This window comes from Paramormyrops kingsleyae, chromosome 1, assembly GCF_048594095.1.
Source record: "Paramormyrops kingsleyae isolate MSU_618 chromosome 1, PKINGS_0.4, whole genome shotgun sequence".
Lineage (NCBI taxonomy): Eukaryota > Metazoa > Chordata > Actinopteri > Osteoglossiformes > Mormyridae > Paramormyrops > Paramormyrops kingsleyae.
In genome coordinates this window covers 24,073,582-24,093,359 of record NC_132797.1, presented here as the reverse complement: position 1 = coordinate 24,093,359, position 19,778 = coordinate 24,073,582, and the positions used below count along the sequence as shown (strand labels likewise).

Below are 19,778 nucleotides of genomic sequence, written 5' to 3'. Positions count from 1 at the left end.
AATCCCTTTCATTGTTTCTATTTCACTAAAGTAAAAGTCTTTTCCAGATTCTAACAGACAGAACCAGAATCCCAAAGGTGTTCTCATAAGGCAGTGGTTCTCAGTCCTGTTCCTGGCAGGATGAAAGCAGTGTGGGGGGGGGGGGCACAAGGAACAGGACTGAGAACCACTGACCTAAAGCAAAGAGATAAACTGATAAAAAAAAAAACACTTGTCATGTGGTTTCATCAATAACTTTCCATGGACTCTATGAAAAAAGCACAAGGAATCTTGAGTAAAGAGCAAATTTCCAAAACTGTGACATATGACGAGGACGCCTGACTTTAGGTCATTGGTGGACTCATCTCAAACACGAGGGTCCTGCCCTTTTTTTGCTTTTTGATAACCTAGAGAGAGAGATGTGGGGCTCTGATCATTTCCACAGATTTCTGACATGCATCCCCCCCCCCCCCGCACCCCCCACCTTTCCATGATGTCCTTCTACTGGCCGACTTCATGACCCCCCTGTCCCACTTCCTGCTCCTGGCAGGTTTCCCTCCTGTCAGCAGAGAAAGTGAGGGATGACAGAGGAGAGAAAGGGAAGGCCAGGGCCCATGAGAGGCCACTTCACAGAAGCCGAAGGGCGACGGGGCAGCTGCGCAGCAGGGCTGCGACGGGGCAGCTGCGCAGCAGGGCTGCATGCGCGTTAGCTGATAAACAGGCTTCAGGTTCGTTTGGCAGCCTCACTGCTCCTCTCCATGATCCTCAGCCAATTAGTAGCCCTGTGGACAACAGTGACAATCCAAATGCTAAAAGACTACAATCACATTCAGGACAAAATTTAGGGGGGTTGAGGCCCTGTCTACAGCAAAAAATCCTGCTGTAACAACCAAAAAAGAAATTATTCAAAAATCCTGATGTGGGGCCCTGGGATGGAGCCCGGGTTAGGCAGTGTATAACAGGCTAGCCGCAGCAGAACAACTAATTAATAAATCACAACACAACAAACTAGCGATAAATTGGCAAATGAAGTCTCTGTGGTCTTTCTGCTCAAGACTTTTGCAACTAGCGGCAATGAAATTCAGTGAATTTAGATAAAGGTGAATTTCCGGCCAATCAGGATGCAGAGCACCTATCAAGTGTGTGGCCCGATGACAGTTAGGGACGCTGTATCCGGGGGAACGACACAAATTGGATGCAGGTGGCGTCCAGATGACGCGCTGGTCGGACCTCTGCTCCACAGGCTAGCACCGGAGTGGGCGTTCTACGTTATTTATCAATGAACTGTAATCACCAGCGTGGGGGGGGGGGGGGGGATGGGGGGGGCGCTGGGTCTCGCCAAACACATGTTTCTGAGCAGATGGCAGCATCCAGCCACATCAGCCCTTCCATCCTGAGGGGCTTCCATCACAGGGGCTGCGTAACTCTGCCTGCAACACCATCCACTCATAGCACAGCAGCGAACATGGAGGCCGCCCAGTTCTCACTGTGGCATAGTCACAGGAATGTTGATGCATGTATGGGTGGATGGATGGATGGATGGATGGGTGGATGGATGATAGAAATGATAAATCATGCTATTACGATGAGACTAGAATTGGATAGACAGATATACAGACAGACGAATGGAAGGATGGGTTGATTGATAACATAAACACCATGATTTTTTATTTCTATGAGGCTTAACAGAATGTGTAGTATGGAAGTTTTTATTAGACTTTATTATTCGTAGCCCACAGACAACAATCCACAAATATGTACCATGATCCACATATATTTCACTATCTACAGGGGACCAATGTGCAAAACCCATTTCAGGTATACAAATCGCTCAATATTTTTGTGGATATGATTTCATATAACACAACTAAAAATACAAAAATCCACAAATAAATAGGAGCAAAGTAACAAATGCAGCGGGACCCACAAATAGAGAGGACGTGATCCACAAATTTGCAAAATACATCTCACGCATAGAAGTAGCTCCATATTTTTGTGGATATAATTTTACACAACACAAATTTAAAAAATACATTTCTGTAGATAGTGAAATATTTGTGGATTGTCATCTGTGGGGTACAAAAAAGAAAGTCCAATATATACCTCCGTAGTGTAGAAGCCATTGTGAATACAAAATGTCGAAAATATAAATAAAAGTGCAATCTTTGTTCAAGCAAAACACAACCTACAATTTATAAAGTTTACAGGTTTTAAAATGTTTCATTAAAAGGCAATAGGGCGGTTACAAACGATTCAGCCGTTCTGCCAGCTGATCTTCCCTTGCCTGTGCGGTTGCCGGTGTTCACTCCTTTCTTGGCGTCGGCATATGCTGTTCAGCATCACGCCTTCTAAATTCCTCTAATGTGTGCTAATTTATGTCCAACATACGTCCATCATGCATGGCAATGTTGCACAACATGTCACAAAGAATGCCACAACCTTTCGAAGGCTGTATTGTAATGTTCCCCCGGACTTATCTAAATATCTGAAACGCATTTTCAGTAATCCAAATGTCCTTTCAATTACAATACATGCTTAATTCTGATAATGAACTTGAAAGATTTTTTTATGATATGGTTAGCTCTTTACTTAATTTTGTTTTTCTTTTGGTGTTTCATTGAGCAGTATGATTACATCAAGTACTCTATAGTAAAACATATATAAATGAGATCAAAAAACAATTCCAACAGTGCACTTCAAGCACATATCTTTGTCAATTATGAGCCTCGCGCACCTACACGTTTCTAAAACGCGCCGCTTAAATATCGCTAAGTAATGCGCCATTGACTTTTGACATGGTTTTTGTTGGTCAAACACTCAACCATTTTGCGTTGTCTTAAAATAGCAACACGGCGACAATGCGCCCGGCCACGCCTCATTGGAAAAACGCCACTCATACAAGCAGAGAGCAGGCGAAATCACGCGGCGCATGCCGTGAAAATGAGCAACGTGCCGGAATGAAACTAGCAAACCCACTTTGCGTCGCGCTTTGTGCAAGTGAGAAACAGAGCCCACTGAGTGACTTTTGATCTCAGTTACTGTCATGGCGAGATCCACCCTGTTATGCCCCATCTTTCCCAAGCGGGCCGAGGCCAGTATCTGGCAGCATCACCAAGACGTCCTGGGTGTTGCTCAAACCCAGATTTCAAAGGGATAAGGGAGATATCCATGGCTACACCTACAGGAAGCAGGTTTGTGCTAAATAGTTACAGATTAAAAACAAGAGTTAGCTTCAGCCAAGTACTAACCACAGATGAAGGCACCTTCAGTAATCTATTCTCGTTAGCAAGGGGCTAGTAAGCTGTGACAGTCAATAGTAACCTAAATGTAGCACTACACACATTCCGTAATATGAGAAATGTTATCTGTTTTGGTGATAGTCAACAGTACTAAACATAGCACTGAGCTCCAAAACTCACATCAAAGTCTTCTTAAAGTTATGGTACCCTTGAATACACAGCTCTGGAAAAAACTAAGAGACCACAGCAAAATTTTCACTTTCACTCATTTCACACTTTATGGGTATGCCTGGGTAAAATATACATTTTTTTTTGCAAACTACACCCTGGTTCTTCCCTGCTTCTCATTGATGAAGGGCTTCTTCCTTGCTTTATGGGTCTTCAGTCCTGCTTTTAGGAGTCCGTTACGAACCGTCCTAGCAGTGCACTTCACACCACTTAATGTTTCCCTTCTTTCTGAAGGTCACTTGAGGTCATCCCCCGATTTATGAGGCACTGCCCGATTAGGTGACGGTCATCTCTGCTTCTGCCCTCTACCTGACTAGTTTTGATTATTGGCAGTATTCTCCTGCTTCACTTTGTTCTTGCTGATGTCTTAGAAAAATTTGAACATGAAATCATCCTGCTGCTCAGTGTAGCCTTTTGCCTAGCAGAACCAGGATTGAACCAGGATTGAACCAGGATTAAACCAGGATTAAACCAGGATTAAACCAGGATTGAATCAGGATTTAAAGATGAAGATTTGTGTAAAAATATAGAGTGACCTTGTAATTATTTCCAGAGCTGTATTTGTTCTCCATATGATATTCAGAATGTTTGCATATTTGTATTTGGTCTAATCCTACTGTAGGATTCGCAGGGTATTTGTACACTGTAGATGCTTTTTTCATTTGTAACCAAACAGGCAGGAAAATTGAAGGTAAGGGATCTTGCTCCCTCCTGAGTGTGCGTGGACTCTGCATGTCCTCCCCTGCTTTTCTCCAGCCACTCCGGTTTCCTCCCTCAGCCCAAATTGCCCGCAGTGTGCCCGTACATGCCCGGAGATGTAGCGCAGGACTGAAATATCACTTTGCCGATACAATAGGCCAGTATTAAGGTTCCCCAAATGTACCGCATCGGTGGAAAATCCACCGATAAAACAGCAATAATGTCTCTTTAAAAATTTATGATGGGAAAAGGAGCTCTCTCACTGGAGATGACGCTGAGCAGCTCTGCTTCCTGCATTACAACCTACCACTCAGTCTGGGATCATTAGCAGGTCTGGGCAAAGAGTTGTTACTGATCCGCTGGGAATAGAAATGTTGCATTTTACCACACCAAACTTTTGACTGTTCATCTGTAATGTGCTTTTGTTATGTAGGACAACCAATGTACTTTAAATGTGCTGTTGTCCGAGAGTTCAACATTGAGAGAGTCCATGTTATTTATTTGTTTTAAGAATAAGTTATACATAGAAAATCAGCCATTTGTAACCCACTTAAAATGAGCAGAACCGAAAGTGTCATGATTCTCCGGTCCCATAGATGGCGCTGTCTTTACTTCGGTTGAGTTATTTTATTGCGATTGGTTGGATTAAGTCAATGTCCCTTTGATCGCGGTTATAAAAGTTAGAGAAGCTGCTGCAGGTGATGAGTTGGGAGGTTTATGCACCAGAAAAGAAAAAAAAGGGAAAAGCTATTATATGTTTAAAAGTCAATTTTAGCTATAACCTAGCTTTATCCTAGATGCAAGTTACTGGCCCAGATATTAAAAGCCCATGTTACGGCAACGCTAATGTGGGGGTGTGATAGTAACCTAGGTTACACATTTATAAACAAAGTTATATTATATTAAGACTTTATAGGTTGCTGTTTGAGCTTGAGAAACTGTCATAATCATATCAGTCAGTAAAGCAGTGTTTAACTAAAACTACTGTCAGTTTAATTATGATGCATTATATCGAGCAATGAATGATAATATCGGAATTTTGAGCTCCTTAAAATCCAGTATTAGATACATAATTTCATTATGGATCTTACTGCAATGTACTGGCATCCCATGCACCATGAACTCCAGTCTTGTGCCCAATACTGCGTAACCCTAACTCTGCACTGGGTGGAATAGGCTCCAGAACACCCCAGAACTATGACCAAGATAAGCAGTAGGAAGAGGGATGATTGAATGGTGTGCAGGTGAATGATATTTGTACCAGAGCATTTTAAAAGAGAATGTAAGATCATCTATTGATGAATGGAAGATGAAATACTGCTATTTTCAATGGGTATCTCCTGACAAGAAGTATTGTCATTATACTGTTTTTAGTCAATCCTCAGTAAGATTATAAATAGCTAAATGTATAGTGATGCTGTATTAAGCCTCGTGGGGAAATTCTCTTATTGCCTACCCCATCTTACTCTCCATGAGACAGTATCCTGTTGGGATCGGCCCCGAGTCCATCAGAACATTCCTGGACCCAAAAAACTGATTCATCCTAGGGTCCAGACTTCCAGCATGCAAGGATGTAGAATCTGAACCTGGAACTACTGTGAGCTGAATCTGATATGGCTGAAGATAAAACTTCACATTCAGCCCAGATCTGCTTCACCTTCACTTTTTAAAAAGAAACAGCATTTAAAATGAATAACTTCGGATATCACATACGCACTGTATATACTCAGTGGCTACTTTATTAGTACCTAGGACTGGGTGGGGTGCCCTTTCGTCAAGGGAACAACATGAAGTCTTTGGGGCATTGAACTAACAATGTGCTAGAATCTTTCCTTATGGTGTTTGGTCTCATTTTGCACATGTGACCTTCCTGATAGCTTTAATGAGTCTGGCCATTCCCCTCTGACCTCCTTCAATAACGAGGTGTTAATTTCACCCTCAGAAGTGTCACTGATGAGATCGTTTCTGCTTATCACATAACGATCTGCTTTAGACAGCGCAGTGCGTGAAAATCCCCGGTCGCTGTTTCGGAGATGTTGGATCCGACACATATGTCACCAATAGTCAGACCACATTCAAAATCATTTCGATTAGTGTTTCCCACCCAGTCCTCGGCGACCCCCAGATCACAGACACACAGAGGCTTAGCCCACGCTACCCCATGTTTATATATGGACTGTCTGGCAGTCCTCAAGGACCGGGTCAGGAAACACTGATTTCGATCACACATATTGCCCATTATAGGGGGTTATGGGGCACTAAGTGAACCTCTTGATCCCATGCATGCTGTATGTATTCAGTTGCAGCCAAATGATACTCTGTGCGCTGGAAGCAGGCTGATGGCGTTAGCAAGCAGGTGTTCTGCTGAGTGCATACTGTTATACTACAGCATTGAGCTTCAAACTTAAAAAGTAACAGGAATGACATTCCTCCCATGTGAAATGTCAGTGCCGCCCCCAATGCGGAGCTAAACCATCCAGAAAAAGCATGCTGTTTAATGCGCTGCCCCCATAATAAACCCAGGCATCTGTGGGAATCCATGCCGCATTTCCTATTAAATGTTTAAAATGCGCTCTGGTGAACTTCATGACACTTGCCCCGAATCAGAGGGACGGAATGAAGACCTGGTCACATGCGAACTCCAGTTTCCTAATAACTGGCAGCAACCTATTGAAAATACTGAATTAAGAAAACCATTAAACTGAAACTACAAATAACCTTTCTGTAACACATTTTTTGATGATGAGATCCTTATCTAGGCATATCCAAGGTGCTTCGCAGTACCAGAAAAGCTTGTTTCCCAAGTCCTATCCCTTTCACGTTTAACCCTAGAGATTCAGCCCAAAGTTATACTGTGATACCATAGCTATCTCTGACCGTTCATGTCAAAATCAGTCATTTATTTTGCTTGCACGCAAGCATTTGCTCAAGCCGTCATGCTTAATTGGATAATTAACCTGCAATTTAGGCAGGAGAATGATTTGTTTTCTACAAATTCAGCACTCAAAATTTTTTGAAAGAGTCTTTTTAGTGCTTCAAAAAAACATGTTAGCCACTAAGGTGTAGCTGTACATTGGGCTGAACAGCAACACATCCCACACCGTGTCATAAAGCAAGATTGATGAATTCCTCCTCCTGGAAAAGGGGAGCACCTCCACCCACGCGGGCAAGGAAATGAATACTTTCTCAGTTCAACAGCAGAGCCACGAGGCGCATTACAAGATGATATTACAATAGACTCTTCCCTCTTCCAGGCTCACTGAATCCACCCCACCGATGTCTCTGTTCAGAGTGCTTGTCGAGGACGCATTTGTCCATGCGAAACTCTTCCCAAGAAGCTACAAAAACTGCATTCTGCACAAAACTCTTTTCTTCTCATTCCTCGCTTGGTTTATGCTGAAGAAACCACTCCCTAATGATTTTCTGTTTTTGTGGGAAACACTGTTATTTATCTAACTGCCATTTATTGGATTCCACTTTTCTGTACGGAAGCAGTGGTCCTCCCAAGTTCACGTCCTTCCATGCATTTTCCACAACCTGCTCACCCACTATGGGGTCACAGTGAGCCTGGAGCCTATCCCAGGCAGCACAGGGAATATGGGGGGGAGGGGGGGGTATGGGATGCCAGTCCATCACAGAACACACACTCACACAATTTAAGGATACCAGTTCACCTAAACTGCATGTCTCTGCTATCCAAAAAAATCCACACACCCACAGCAAGGGGCAGGAATGGAACCTAAAACCCTGGAGGGGTTAGACTACCGTACAGTGCTACCTACTGTCCCACGCACAAACCTGATACCCTAATGATCACCAAATGATATCCAAAATAGAGTCCCTGTACATCCATTGTATTAATAACAAAATTAGACTTAAATCCCATTAATCAGAGCAGAAATTCCTTTCTTGTACCATATAATGAACCTGCAAATATAAATTTTCGTGACCATTATAATAAATACATTCAATTATTCTAAGTTTGTGCTGAAAAGTGCTGGCTGACCTCCTCCACATGCATATTAACGACGCCTCCCAGGGTCCCTCAGGGGCCCGGCCTGATGCTATGCCCTTGCGAAAGCGCTTGGGAAGCCCCTCGTCACACACGCAGTAAGGGCAGAGCTCAGGCCAAGGACGTGTAATTCGGCACTAAGGCCCTGTTTTTCTTCCTATATGATGACAATGTGGGTTTCTCCCCACCAAAGACATGGATAAACTTCCCAACACTACCCAGCACTCCCCAGGACATGAAGATGTTTGGAGGAAACTCAGGTAGTACAGACAGTCGAATGGATGGGTAACAACACAAAGAGCCCAAAACCAACCGGTGCATAGCTATACTGCAATACTCACTGTAAAAACATAAGGTATTATGATGCCGATAAGGTAAATGCTGGCAGCACAGTGGTCAAAATAAAGATTAAGGACTTAAGGACTATTGGTTCAAGTCTGAGGAGGGGCCTGTTCTTTGACCTTTAAGCAAAGTATTTAACCTGATTTTCCTCTTCACGTAAAAAAAACCATGCATTTATGCAAACGTGTAAAATTTTGTTTTAGAAGATGTGAGATAAGCAACAGATAATTATTCACTAGAGAAGTGTGGCCACAAAGTACAGTCTGAGGGTCTATTCTTATAGCTTATTTAATCGCTTATTTATTTTTAATTTCTGTTTTTCAAATTATGCTAATTTAAATCCACTACACAGTTAATTAAAAAAGGGATTTGCACCAGGTTTCAGCTCAAGTACAAGTTATGTTATGTTCACTCAGAAGAATTAGCACACTAAATTTGACTAAACAGTCATGAATATTCATGATGCATCTTGACAGGGATTCCTGTGAGTTCTGTCAAGGCTACGCTGACTGAAAGAGAACTGTCACTGAAAATAACATGTTTACATGTTTAATTGCTGGTAATATGATGAACGGAGGCAGTTTTGATTTTATAGATGAAATAAAGACCCCAAATGGAGGTGTGTTAGAGGTCAGACCCCATCCCATTGAGTTTGTACCCACGTGTTGGAAGTGCTGGGCATGTACTTCAGCATGACACTTTCATTTGCTATCATCTAGTATTTTCTGTAAATTTTCAGTAATTTTTCTGTCTTCCCTGTATGATAAAACTATTAACACTTTTAAAATACATTTTTTGAATTAATATTGGATTTTTTTCACCCCCATTTAATCTGTCTCCCCCCCTCTCCTGGACGGCTAATGACCACTTTTAGTCCCACCCTCTTTCAGTCTCAAATCAGCTGATGTGACACAGAAGGCCTAAGTGCTGATTGGACGAGGGGCGTGTCCGTCAACAGGCACTCAAGGCCACTTGACAGCCATAAAGAAGCTGCATGATGTGGTCAGCTGAAAAATGAAATCCTGACTCAAAAGAATCGCTAAAACGCAGCCAATTGCATCCACTCTCAATCACAATCAGCTATTGCAGATGCAAACTGTAACACTATCCGCACATAAGAGAGCCTTGAGAGCCCAAAATGTCTCTGTAAGCCGGGAATCTTAACTCGTCTGCCCAGAGGCGATTTTCCAAGGGCCTAGCACATCATCATCCACCAGCACATGTAATTACAGTAAATGATCCCTAATACAGCTCAGTGGTCACTGGATTCTAGTCATCATTATGAGCAATGAAAAGTTCATTCTTATATGCCATAGCCTAAATCACCATTTTCAGCTGGTAACTGCATTTGCGTTTTCTGTTCCATGGTTAAAACCATATGGAAGGGGTCTCCCAAGGGCCTCTGTAATGGTGCGATCCCTAAATGTGCACTTGAGCTCATTTGGCAATCGAGGGTGCCAGGGGAGGGCACTAATTGGCCAAGGTATTTTCTCAGCCTGCTGAAATACATCTTCATCGATCCACAGGGGAAGCGGTGTGCAGTTGCCGGGCAGCAGCGAGGAACACGTGGACCCCGCGGACAGCAGGCCTGCCCGGAACCGTGCCTGACATGGGCCGCGCAATGAAGAGACAGGCACGCAGTGGATGACCGCACGTCAGCTGGGCCCCAGCTAACCGCTAATCACAGGATCGCAGCTAAGCTCAACTGGACTCCAGACAACTAATATCCGGTGAAAAGGAAAAGATGGCAAAAATCCACACGAAGCTGCTTCACAGCCATTTACGCTTCTCACAAATCACATGAAAACCTAATTCCACAATTTGTAAACAAGAAAAAACACTATTAAAACAAAAACTTAATTATATCCCAGACAGTGCATTTCAAAGCAGGTATCAAATGCCTTTTATTCATATTGTCCTTTGTCAATAATGCCTCGTCATGCACTAAATCTTCACTCTCAAACTCAATTGCAGAATTAATCAGCACTCCCGCTGCCAAATTGCTCTTCATAACAGTCATCGCCGAAGAATAAATTACTCCCGCCACCCACACAGCTCTTTTCCTTCTGTTTCTTCAGACTTTTAAAATCACAAGGACAGGACTGAGGGTTTGAGACCTTAATAGACCACATTTGCTTTCGGATTACTGTTTTGCTGAGGGATCGTGGGTAATCACGTCAAATCAGTGGCTTGGTACACGGAGTGTGACTAGGATGCCGTTGGAGCGATCGGCACCACCTGGGCCCTGCTCTCTGCACTGCCCACGGAGCCCAGATGGGAAGCCGTCTTCCCGCCGAGGTCTGGACGGACGACCGCAGTTGTACCACGAGTCCATCAGCCGGCATCTAGTGGCATGAGTGGCCCAAGGGAGGCGTGACCACGCACCATGCGGCAATTGTCATGCAAGCACCAGACAGTCGCTGCCTGACTGGTTTTTTTAGTACGTTCACATTCATTTTTACAGACACGTGAACCCAACTCTTCCGCAACACCCCGGGGCCCAAAAAATGAGCATGTAAAGAGCTAAAACGAGCTGAAAGTGACTCAACAAATGTTCTCACCTCTTGGCAAAACATGCTGTGATACACAACTACCAGGCACCCCGAGCGTTACTCATAAACACCGGATATTATCCCTTTATTTTATAGACACGTATATCAGAAAGTGCAAACATGAGCAGCACAGGAACCGAGTCGATGATAATGTGGAAGGACTGGACCTGCTTACTGTCACAGCATCAGGCAGTGACCGGGGACTGGATGCCTGCATCAGGCAGTGACCGGGGACTGGATGCCTGCCAAGTCAGGTTTAATATCCTGCAAATGTAGCACCGCAAGGTATGAAGGCGCCTAGTAAGAATATAGAATGAGCGTCCCTCCATCTTTCAAGAGCTTACCAAACTCTACTCTGTGTGTGTGTGTGTGTGTGTGTGTGTGTGTGTGTGAATGATTCTAATGATTCTGAGCCTACTAAATCATTTCGTGGTGCATCGGCACAATGACAAAGTTGACTTGACCAGTCTTGAGCTTATCCAGGACAGAGTCGTGCCTTCGAGCCAATCTCAGGCAGCATCTGGAAACATGCGGGCGTACACTCAGGACAGAAGGCCAAATATACTAACATTTCACATCAGCACTAGACACCAACAGTAAATGTAGTGCAAAGGACTTTTACATGGCATGCCACTGAGCTCAGGTTTGAGGCCTAAAATGGAAGGAGAAACTCCGTGTGTGTGTGTGTGGTTCCTCGATGTTGCATAATTTGTGTAGAAACGACGAAATCGGGAGAGGGAACATGAACAGGAAGCGGTCGGGGCAGCAGGTAGACTGCGGTCACGTCTAGTGAAGCAGAGCAGCCCTTCCAGGTGAACGCAGAGGTGATCCAAGAAGAAAGAAGCTGATGTACAGCTTCATGTTCCTAACTGCCAGCTGAATGTGCAAACAAAGTAAAGCAGTGTTAGCCTGGCACCTCGTTCAGGGTGAACAGCAGCCCTGTGGCCTGTGCTGACTGGGAGAGGCTCCTGGCCCCTCATGACCCTGACCAGAATAAACTGTTAGAAGATGGATGGATGGATGGAACTACTGGTATTGTACCTTTATTCAGTTGCATGTTCTTTCCCAGCCAGTGCTGGCAAGACGGTAAAGTTTGTTTGAAAATGAAGCCAATGTTTAGGTGAAATACTCTACATCAAAGTGAAATTTATCAAAAATATACTACAGATCAATTAAAATCACACAAAGGCTGTTAAGATTTGATCATATTTGTTCACTCATGAGTTTGTTATGCCATAAACATTACAGGAATTTTGTGTGAAACTGCCATACGTGTTTGAAGGGCACTGATATACGGTATATTGTGTACACAAAGTAAGTATTAAACAAGAGAAGAACTTTCGGAAGGCACAAGTTTTTTGACCAAGATGACAGTTACAGGTGCTCCATGTGGAGGCTCTGGGTGTGAACACAGGTGTGTGGTCCGTCAGAGTGCTGGAGATATAGCACCTGTCCTAGGTGCAATGTTGCTGACAGCCCCCAAAAGCCTGCAGGCACAGAGCCTGCAGGGCAATAAACAGCTTTCTTTTTGTGCACACGCTATACTAAATTATGCACACAATTTAGCTTAATGTGCCCACAAAATACTAAATCAAGTTCACAAAATCCCTAAAACATGCATATGATTTACTTGTTTTCGTGCTCTCAATTTGCTATTTCGAGCTCTGAAATTAATTAAGTTGTGCAGACGTTTTGGTCTCCCGCTGTGGTACAGGCAGAGCCGGCAGGTCTTGGGCTCACACTTTCAGCGCTGAAAGTGTGATACAGTGCAATGAAACGACTGTTCACTTGGTCTTAGCAATGCCACGTCTCATTTAAAAATTGACGACAAAATATGTAGTTGCGTCTGTGGTGTGATTTTTGTCGCCAAGTGAATCATTATGGGACCGGCCCACCTGATATTCTGCCGGCCCGTCCATGCTATGATTTCTGGCTCCACTATTGGTTTTGTGTCGCAAAGCCAGAGACATGCAGGAGTCTTGAAACTACGATCAAGCCATCCACACAGTCTGAGAGTGCACAAATACTAGGTTATTACGGTAGCAAATGTATTCACTCAAATCCTTGTAATAAGGCATAACATGGCTCCCATTTCAATTTGAGAATGTTCTTCAATATCTGACAAATAGTCAGACAAAGATTCATTGTTCTATGGTGTAAATAAGCAATTACACAGTCATTAAAATCTTTATTCTGTAATAACAAAAACATATAAATACCACTGACCCCACATTGTCCTAATAATATATAATATGTCCTCCATTACAACTTGGTCTTATTCTGTTACAGTTGTCACATGTCCACACGAAGTATAAAACAAATCTATGGTGTAAATTTGGGGTCATTGCATTCTTAATACTGCCAATGGTAATAACCAATAATATGAGCCTATATGATAATGCATAATTTTTAATGGACAATTACCAATTACATATCAAGCTGCTTTTTTATGAACTATCATTTATTTTAATTCAGTGACAATTTATTTAGTATTTGCGCAGTTAACTATTATGTGCAGAAGGCTTGACCTCAATCCCGGGATTCCAGCTCAAGATAGATGCAAACAAGCACTAAGGTTTCAGTTCCATTTTCCCATTAATAGCAAAATAATTCCAAAATAATAGCAAATTCTGAAGTATATAAAAGCTGTGCACCTGGACAGGGCTTCTGGTGTTTCTACAGTCAAACCGTTAAAGGGCTTTTAGCACTGTAACCTGATATAGCACAATGACACATTTCTTTGTTTAATAGTTATCCATCCTTCTTCCTCACGCTTACCCTCAACAGGGCCACGAGGTCCCTGGAACCTGTCCCAGGTGGTATAGGTCCCAAGGGAATGGTACACACTGAACGCAATACCACACAATCATACACTATTGGAAATGCAGAGACACCAATTAGCCAAAGCGCAAATCTTTAAATTTGGGGGGGGAACACGAGCGACATGCAAACTCCACACACAGAGTATAGGTAGGATTCAAAGACAGAAATGACTGAAAATAGTGCAGCAGTACCATGTTGTTGCGAACCCACATTTATCGGCTTGAAAATGAGAATCATTGACAGCCCTGACAAAGGGAAGCTAAAAAACAAACAAAAAAAAAATCAAAAACTACTCACAAATGGTGGGCTTATATTTAAATCTTCAAAAATATTAAGACAGCATTATTCAAAATGCAAACAAAAAAACACAAAAATAATTTCTCAAAAGCAGTAATATACAAATGTGTTCGCTACCACAAACAAGCAGGCTAGGATATTCATGAATGACTCCCACCATCCCCCAGTTACGGAAGTAGCACACCAGAGCAAATTGCGTGTAGCTTAGATTGTGGGAAAAGACCTTAAGAATCACTTGCATCCAGGGGTGTAGGCAGGGGTGTCATTAGGGACTTTGGGCCCAATGAGAGCATACCATACCCATGTGGCCCAATGTTTAATTTGGGTTCATTCATACCCCCCATAAACAGACTGTTGCATTTAAAATAAATATAGTGTCCCCTCAATCTCAAACTCTCTCCTACGTTACTGCTTGCATCCTATGATGAAGCGATTCCCTCCGTCACTTGTTGAGGTTCCCAAACATAAAACGTTAGTAACACTGTACAGGTGCCTAAGGTAGTGGGGTCTACCTCCATGATATTACGGACAAAGGTTACATTACATTACACAGCGGGCCGTTACTGTAAAACTTTGATAAGTTAATGTACAGTTATAAAGGTGCAATAAACATAAACGGGCAAGGGTATTAAGGAAATATATCTACAGTACGTACGGCTTGTGGTTTGTCACGTTGCATTTAACAACGTACGAAGATAAAACACCTAGTTAAAGTCGGGTGTCTTTTGGTTCAGTGCCATACTTATTTGCATGCAACCACGTTTAAACTGCAAGGTGTCCCAAAAATGTAGGCAGGTTTTTAAAATGCAAAGCTGTATGACCTTGCTAAAAACGTAGCCACTACACTTGATACATATAAATGTACAGCGATATTGCGTGAGCCATAATCGTGCAGGTACATTTCAACCGAGCAAATTATGGAGTTTGAAGGAAAACATTAATTCTCACTGTAATATTCGAGAAAACCCAGTAAGAATATGTAGCTGGTACCAACTGGGTAAGTTTAAGCAAGTTACTTACCTTCTCCTCAGTTGCCGGAGGTACACATTATTGAAGACTATACATATGCCTAGAAATGTAAACTAGGTGTCCGATATTTCAAGTACACTATACAAATTGCACCATCTGTTATTCATTCATCTACCATAATCGTTTATTAAATATATGCTTCCAAAAATTTATAAGTAAAAGAAGAGGGGAAACTGTATATATTTATACTGGCATTTTGTAAAGTCGTCTTTTTTGAGGTCCTTGCTGTCGAAGCGGGGTCCTTCTGTGAAAGATGGCGATCTCCAGCAAGAGTCAGGTGCTTTCTCTGTACAAAATATTATTGAAAGAAAGCAAACAATTTCCTTCATATAATTACAGGTATGTGTGGGGCAAATAAAGCAACAGAAAAAAATACGCGGGGAAGTATGATATCGCGTTCTCTTTCGGGTGTCTGTTAGTTTTCAGACTGCCTTATGTAACTCCTCAGTATCTGACTTGCTAAAATACGTTAATCTAATGTGTTGTATTAAATGTCTTAGACAGGCTACATTGATACCATCATATATCATTATATGCCTTTGAGCGTGATAACTGTCGGGTTAATATATATTATGGGAAGCTATATAATTAGCATATTTCTTCTTCACGTGGTGTATTATGGGTTGTGTTTTTTCTTGCATGTGCCTCAGTGCAGTTGGTGGAAGGAGACTTGATAACTCAGCAGTAAAAAAATAATAATACAAAAATAGATACAATGTTTCATGCACCGTATGGGCATTTGTTGAATTTTAGAGACATTGTTTATATATATATATATATATATATATATATATATATATATATATATATATATATATATATATATATATATATATATATACATACACACACACACGAATATATATATATATATATATATATATTCAACATTAAAGACATTAGTAGTTGAAAGAGAAGGTTAAAGAAAATTTTGCTTGAATCTTTACCAATTTCCTTCCTTATTGCTTGTGCAAAAGTAGATACTATTATTTTGGAACCAACAGTATGAGTGAGAATGGAATCTTTAACTAGCAGATGCTTTGTGTACGAGTGAGGTAGATAATGCATCACAAGCGTGCAGGTGCCCAGGAGCCAAATTACTTACAAGGTCTAACTGCACTTCCAGTGAGGGATCAGTCACAAGTGCAGTTTGGAACCTAACATCAGAAAAGTTCTACATATAAATAACCCCAAGAGACAAACCCAGCACAGCATCCAGTAGTGCAAAGTCCAACCATTTCAATGGCACAGTCGACAACTTGGAGCCAGGGAGCGTCAGTGGTAGGATGAGTTCAGCTGAGGTATTGCGAAATTGCAATGGGTCTTAGAATGTTTCTTGATTTATATGGATTCTGATTTATATGGATTCTGAAAAGTTGCATTTGGGGAGCTTGTTCCACCATCAAGGAACAATACACTAAAAACATTATCCTGTGTAGTTCACATTTTCCAAAACAACAAAACATGTATCCATGGTCTTCCAGCATGTGACAGTAGTATATTAAGATTAAGATGGACTTTATTGATCCTGGGGGAAATTGTGGTGCATACACAAGTGTAGATGTAGTGCACAGATGAAGCTACCTATGGTGCAAAACAGACAAAGTGCAAAGACGGTACAAATAGTGCAGACAAATTTAACAAGTACACAAACAGTATACTGTAGCGTTACAGAAATAAATATCTAAAGATAAGAATAATGATGAATTAGCGGGTGGTATATGTGCCCTGATAAAATTGACAAAAAACGTTCTTTCTTAATATGTTGATTCGACATTTTATTCATTTATCTGAATGAACCACAATTTATGTGTGCTTCCTGGGATGTGAACCCACAACCATTGTTGTTAGTGTTGGAGCTACAGGAGCTGTGCGGTAATTGTGATACATACTGTTGTCGGTGAAAATCATTTTGCAGACCTGGCTATCCAGTGCATTGTCTGGAGCCAATCCTGGAAGCGAAAAGCATGAGGTAGCGGAATACCGAGGCAGGATGATACTTCGTCTCTTTTTCTTCCCAACCAAACATAATGCTATAATTACTTTCAAATATTTGCACATATTTATTAAATCAAGTCATTTTGGCACTGGCATCCAGTCCCGGGTGTACCCCTGCCTTGTCCCGTATGCTGCCTGGGATAGGTTCCAGGCTCTCCCATCACTTTGCTCAGTATAGGCAGTTGAAGAATGGATGGATGTCATTTTGGCTGAACTGCTTTTTCCATTTGAAAATCTGCGCTCCCTGCCTCCATCATAAATCTCCAGGGTCTTGGCGCTGGTCCTCAGAGAATGTGACTTGTTTGAGTTTCCAGTGCTCTAGACTTCTGCTGCATATGATTTGAAGGTGTCGCATTTTTTGTCAACGCGTAATGAAACGTGTACTACCAGAAAAGTGGTGTTCTGGGTTTTAGAAATGCCTCTTGACATTTTTTATACATCGGTCCATTGTTTGTTCACAAAGGTCCCAAAGATTGTTTTGAACAAAAATCTAATTAATACATAGTTGTGAATTTAACCATGGGCCTGAGGTCATAATTCAGTTTTATGAATGAACTGATATGATGGATTTGTTTAGCAATATCCAAATTGGATGGATGGATGGATAGATAGATGCATACATACGTACATACACTGTTTTTCTTATCAAAGCCAACTTGTTGGATATGGAATCCACAAGGTTCCATTTTACTTTTAATTGCCTTGATGCTTTCATTACAACAGCAATAAGCCAAATCTATGTATTAAAAAGGAATTTGATAATTTTGTATCTGATACCTGGCATTTTATGTCTTCTTTATTAGTGGCAGTGTTCAGGGACTTTGATCTGTAAAATGAAGTATCGTATCACTTATGCTGCAGAGACTTTTCAACTTGGGAAACTGCAGATAATGCAGAAATATTCAATTCCAAATGTTCCCAGTGTGCGAGTGCCAGCTGTGGTCTCTGCAAAGAGCATAATGCTGTGATATTTATTCATATATTTACATATAATATGCCTGGTGTGATAATGTGGCAATTTGTTGCTGATCCATAAGAAAGATTTCAGGAAACGTGTAAGAATTAAATTACAAAGTAAATCACAGTTCAAATAGTATCCTTGAAGTTTTCCTCCATCATTGTTTCTCCATTTAGCTTCTTTGTGATTTTTATGTCACGGGCATTAAATGTTTAGTTCTGTTTTAAAATAGACTGACAGTGCAGGTCTGGAAAAAATGTGATTCCGTCTTTTTGCTGCCGGATTTTGAATTATTGATCAGATGTGTCATTGCAGCCTTGTCAGGAGCTTCCTCTGTACCCCTCAGATGATTGGCTGCTGGCTTGCAGCATTTTCTTTTTTCGATCAAGGTCAACCAAGGTCGCGATCAGAGCTCTTTGTGCATGTGACGTTAGTGTGTTCCGGAATGTTCCGCCAGCGCTCCTAGCCTCCTTTTAATTATTGATGCACTAAAAACTAAAATCATTTTCCTCCATCACGACCCAAAATTGCTGAAAATGATAGGAAAATGGCACCCACCCGTTACTCAATGTCCAGGAGCAGCCGGTGGGTGAAGCGAAGATATTAGGGTTTATTAGAGGGGGGAACAGTGAAGAGGCAGTGGGTGAACTCGGCTTGTAGGGAAGGACTTGCAGTGATATTGGTTGGGGGGAGGTGGATTAATTTGTGATACACTACTGACACAAACGCACCATCTTTATGGGAACAGACTGGCAGGCAAAAGTAGGGCAGCGTTTTAGCAGAATTAACAAGGACGGGTTTCCATGGAGGCGGGCGCTCTGTTAAAACGCATCCCATCCTGTGTAGCTTCCAATTATAGAATGGATCTGCTGTGCTCTGAGTCTTAAACAACCCAACAGGCCGTCAACAAACAATTACTATATAATATATATATATATATATATATATATATATATACACACACACAAACACATGGTCTGGTTAATACATCCGTCCAGTCATCTATCTTCTCTAACTGCTTATAGCCGCATTGAGACCCTGCAGTATAGCTGGAACGTTCTTGGTCGCTGATGTCACTGTAGGGCTGGGTGATATCATATCGATATTATATCGCGCATGCACAATAATCACCAGGGCTTCAGATGACAGACAAAGCATTTGGCCGGACACCAGCTTTTCGGTGAAATACAGACATTAATTTACGTCCGTAATTTGGTAAGAGGATTAGTAGAATGGCTTAAATATTAATGATATGCGTTTTGTGATACCCAAAAGTTAGTGATCTGTATAAACTTTATGTTTCTTAAATTCGATTAGCGGAGCACCCCACATAATACTGTTTTGCTATACTACGGTTTGGTACACTACGGTTTGTATACTACGGTTTGTATACCTCAGTGCAATATGCACTGAAGTCACAGTGAAGAAGAGCAGCCACGACATCTTTTAAAAGAGGAGATCTTGTGGATAAACAAGGTAAAAAGACGTCGGCGCTGTGGTGGTACTTTTTGCAGTTCAAAGTCTGACACATTTATTAAACATAAGGATTTGCCGTATTTATACTAATAATGACTTTTGGACGTCATACAAAGCCTCATTAATATTTTAGCCATACTACTAAA

The 19,778-nt window shown here is 41.8% G+C and overlaps 2 protein-coding genes across 3 annotated transcripts in view; one reads left to right on the top strand and one right to left on the bottom strand.

Moving 5' to 3' along the window:
- Positions 1-15,344, bottom strand: part of fars2 (phenylalanyl-tRNA synthetase 2, mitochondrial) — a 91,581-nt gene extending 76,237 nt beyond the window's left edge. For both annotated transcript variants that reach the window (XM_023800263.2, XM_072711978.1), the window contains exon 1: positions 15,192-15,344. The gene's annotated coding sequence lies outside the window, so the exon portion shown is untranslated. The remainder of the gene's footprint in view (positions 1-15,191) is intronic.
- A 64-nt stretch (positions 15,345-15,408) lies between these two features.
- Positions 15,409-19,778, top strand: part of LOC111837854 (LYR motif containing 4) — a 42,143-nt gene continuing 37,773 nt past the window's right edge. The window contains exon 1 of the mRNA XM_023800266.2: positions 15,409-15,539. Coding sequence (XP_023656034.1) covers positions 15,454-15,539 — 86 coding nt within the window. The 5' untranslated portion in view covers positions 15,409-15,453. The remainder of the gene's footprint in view (positions 15,540-19,778) is intronic.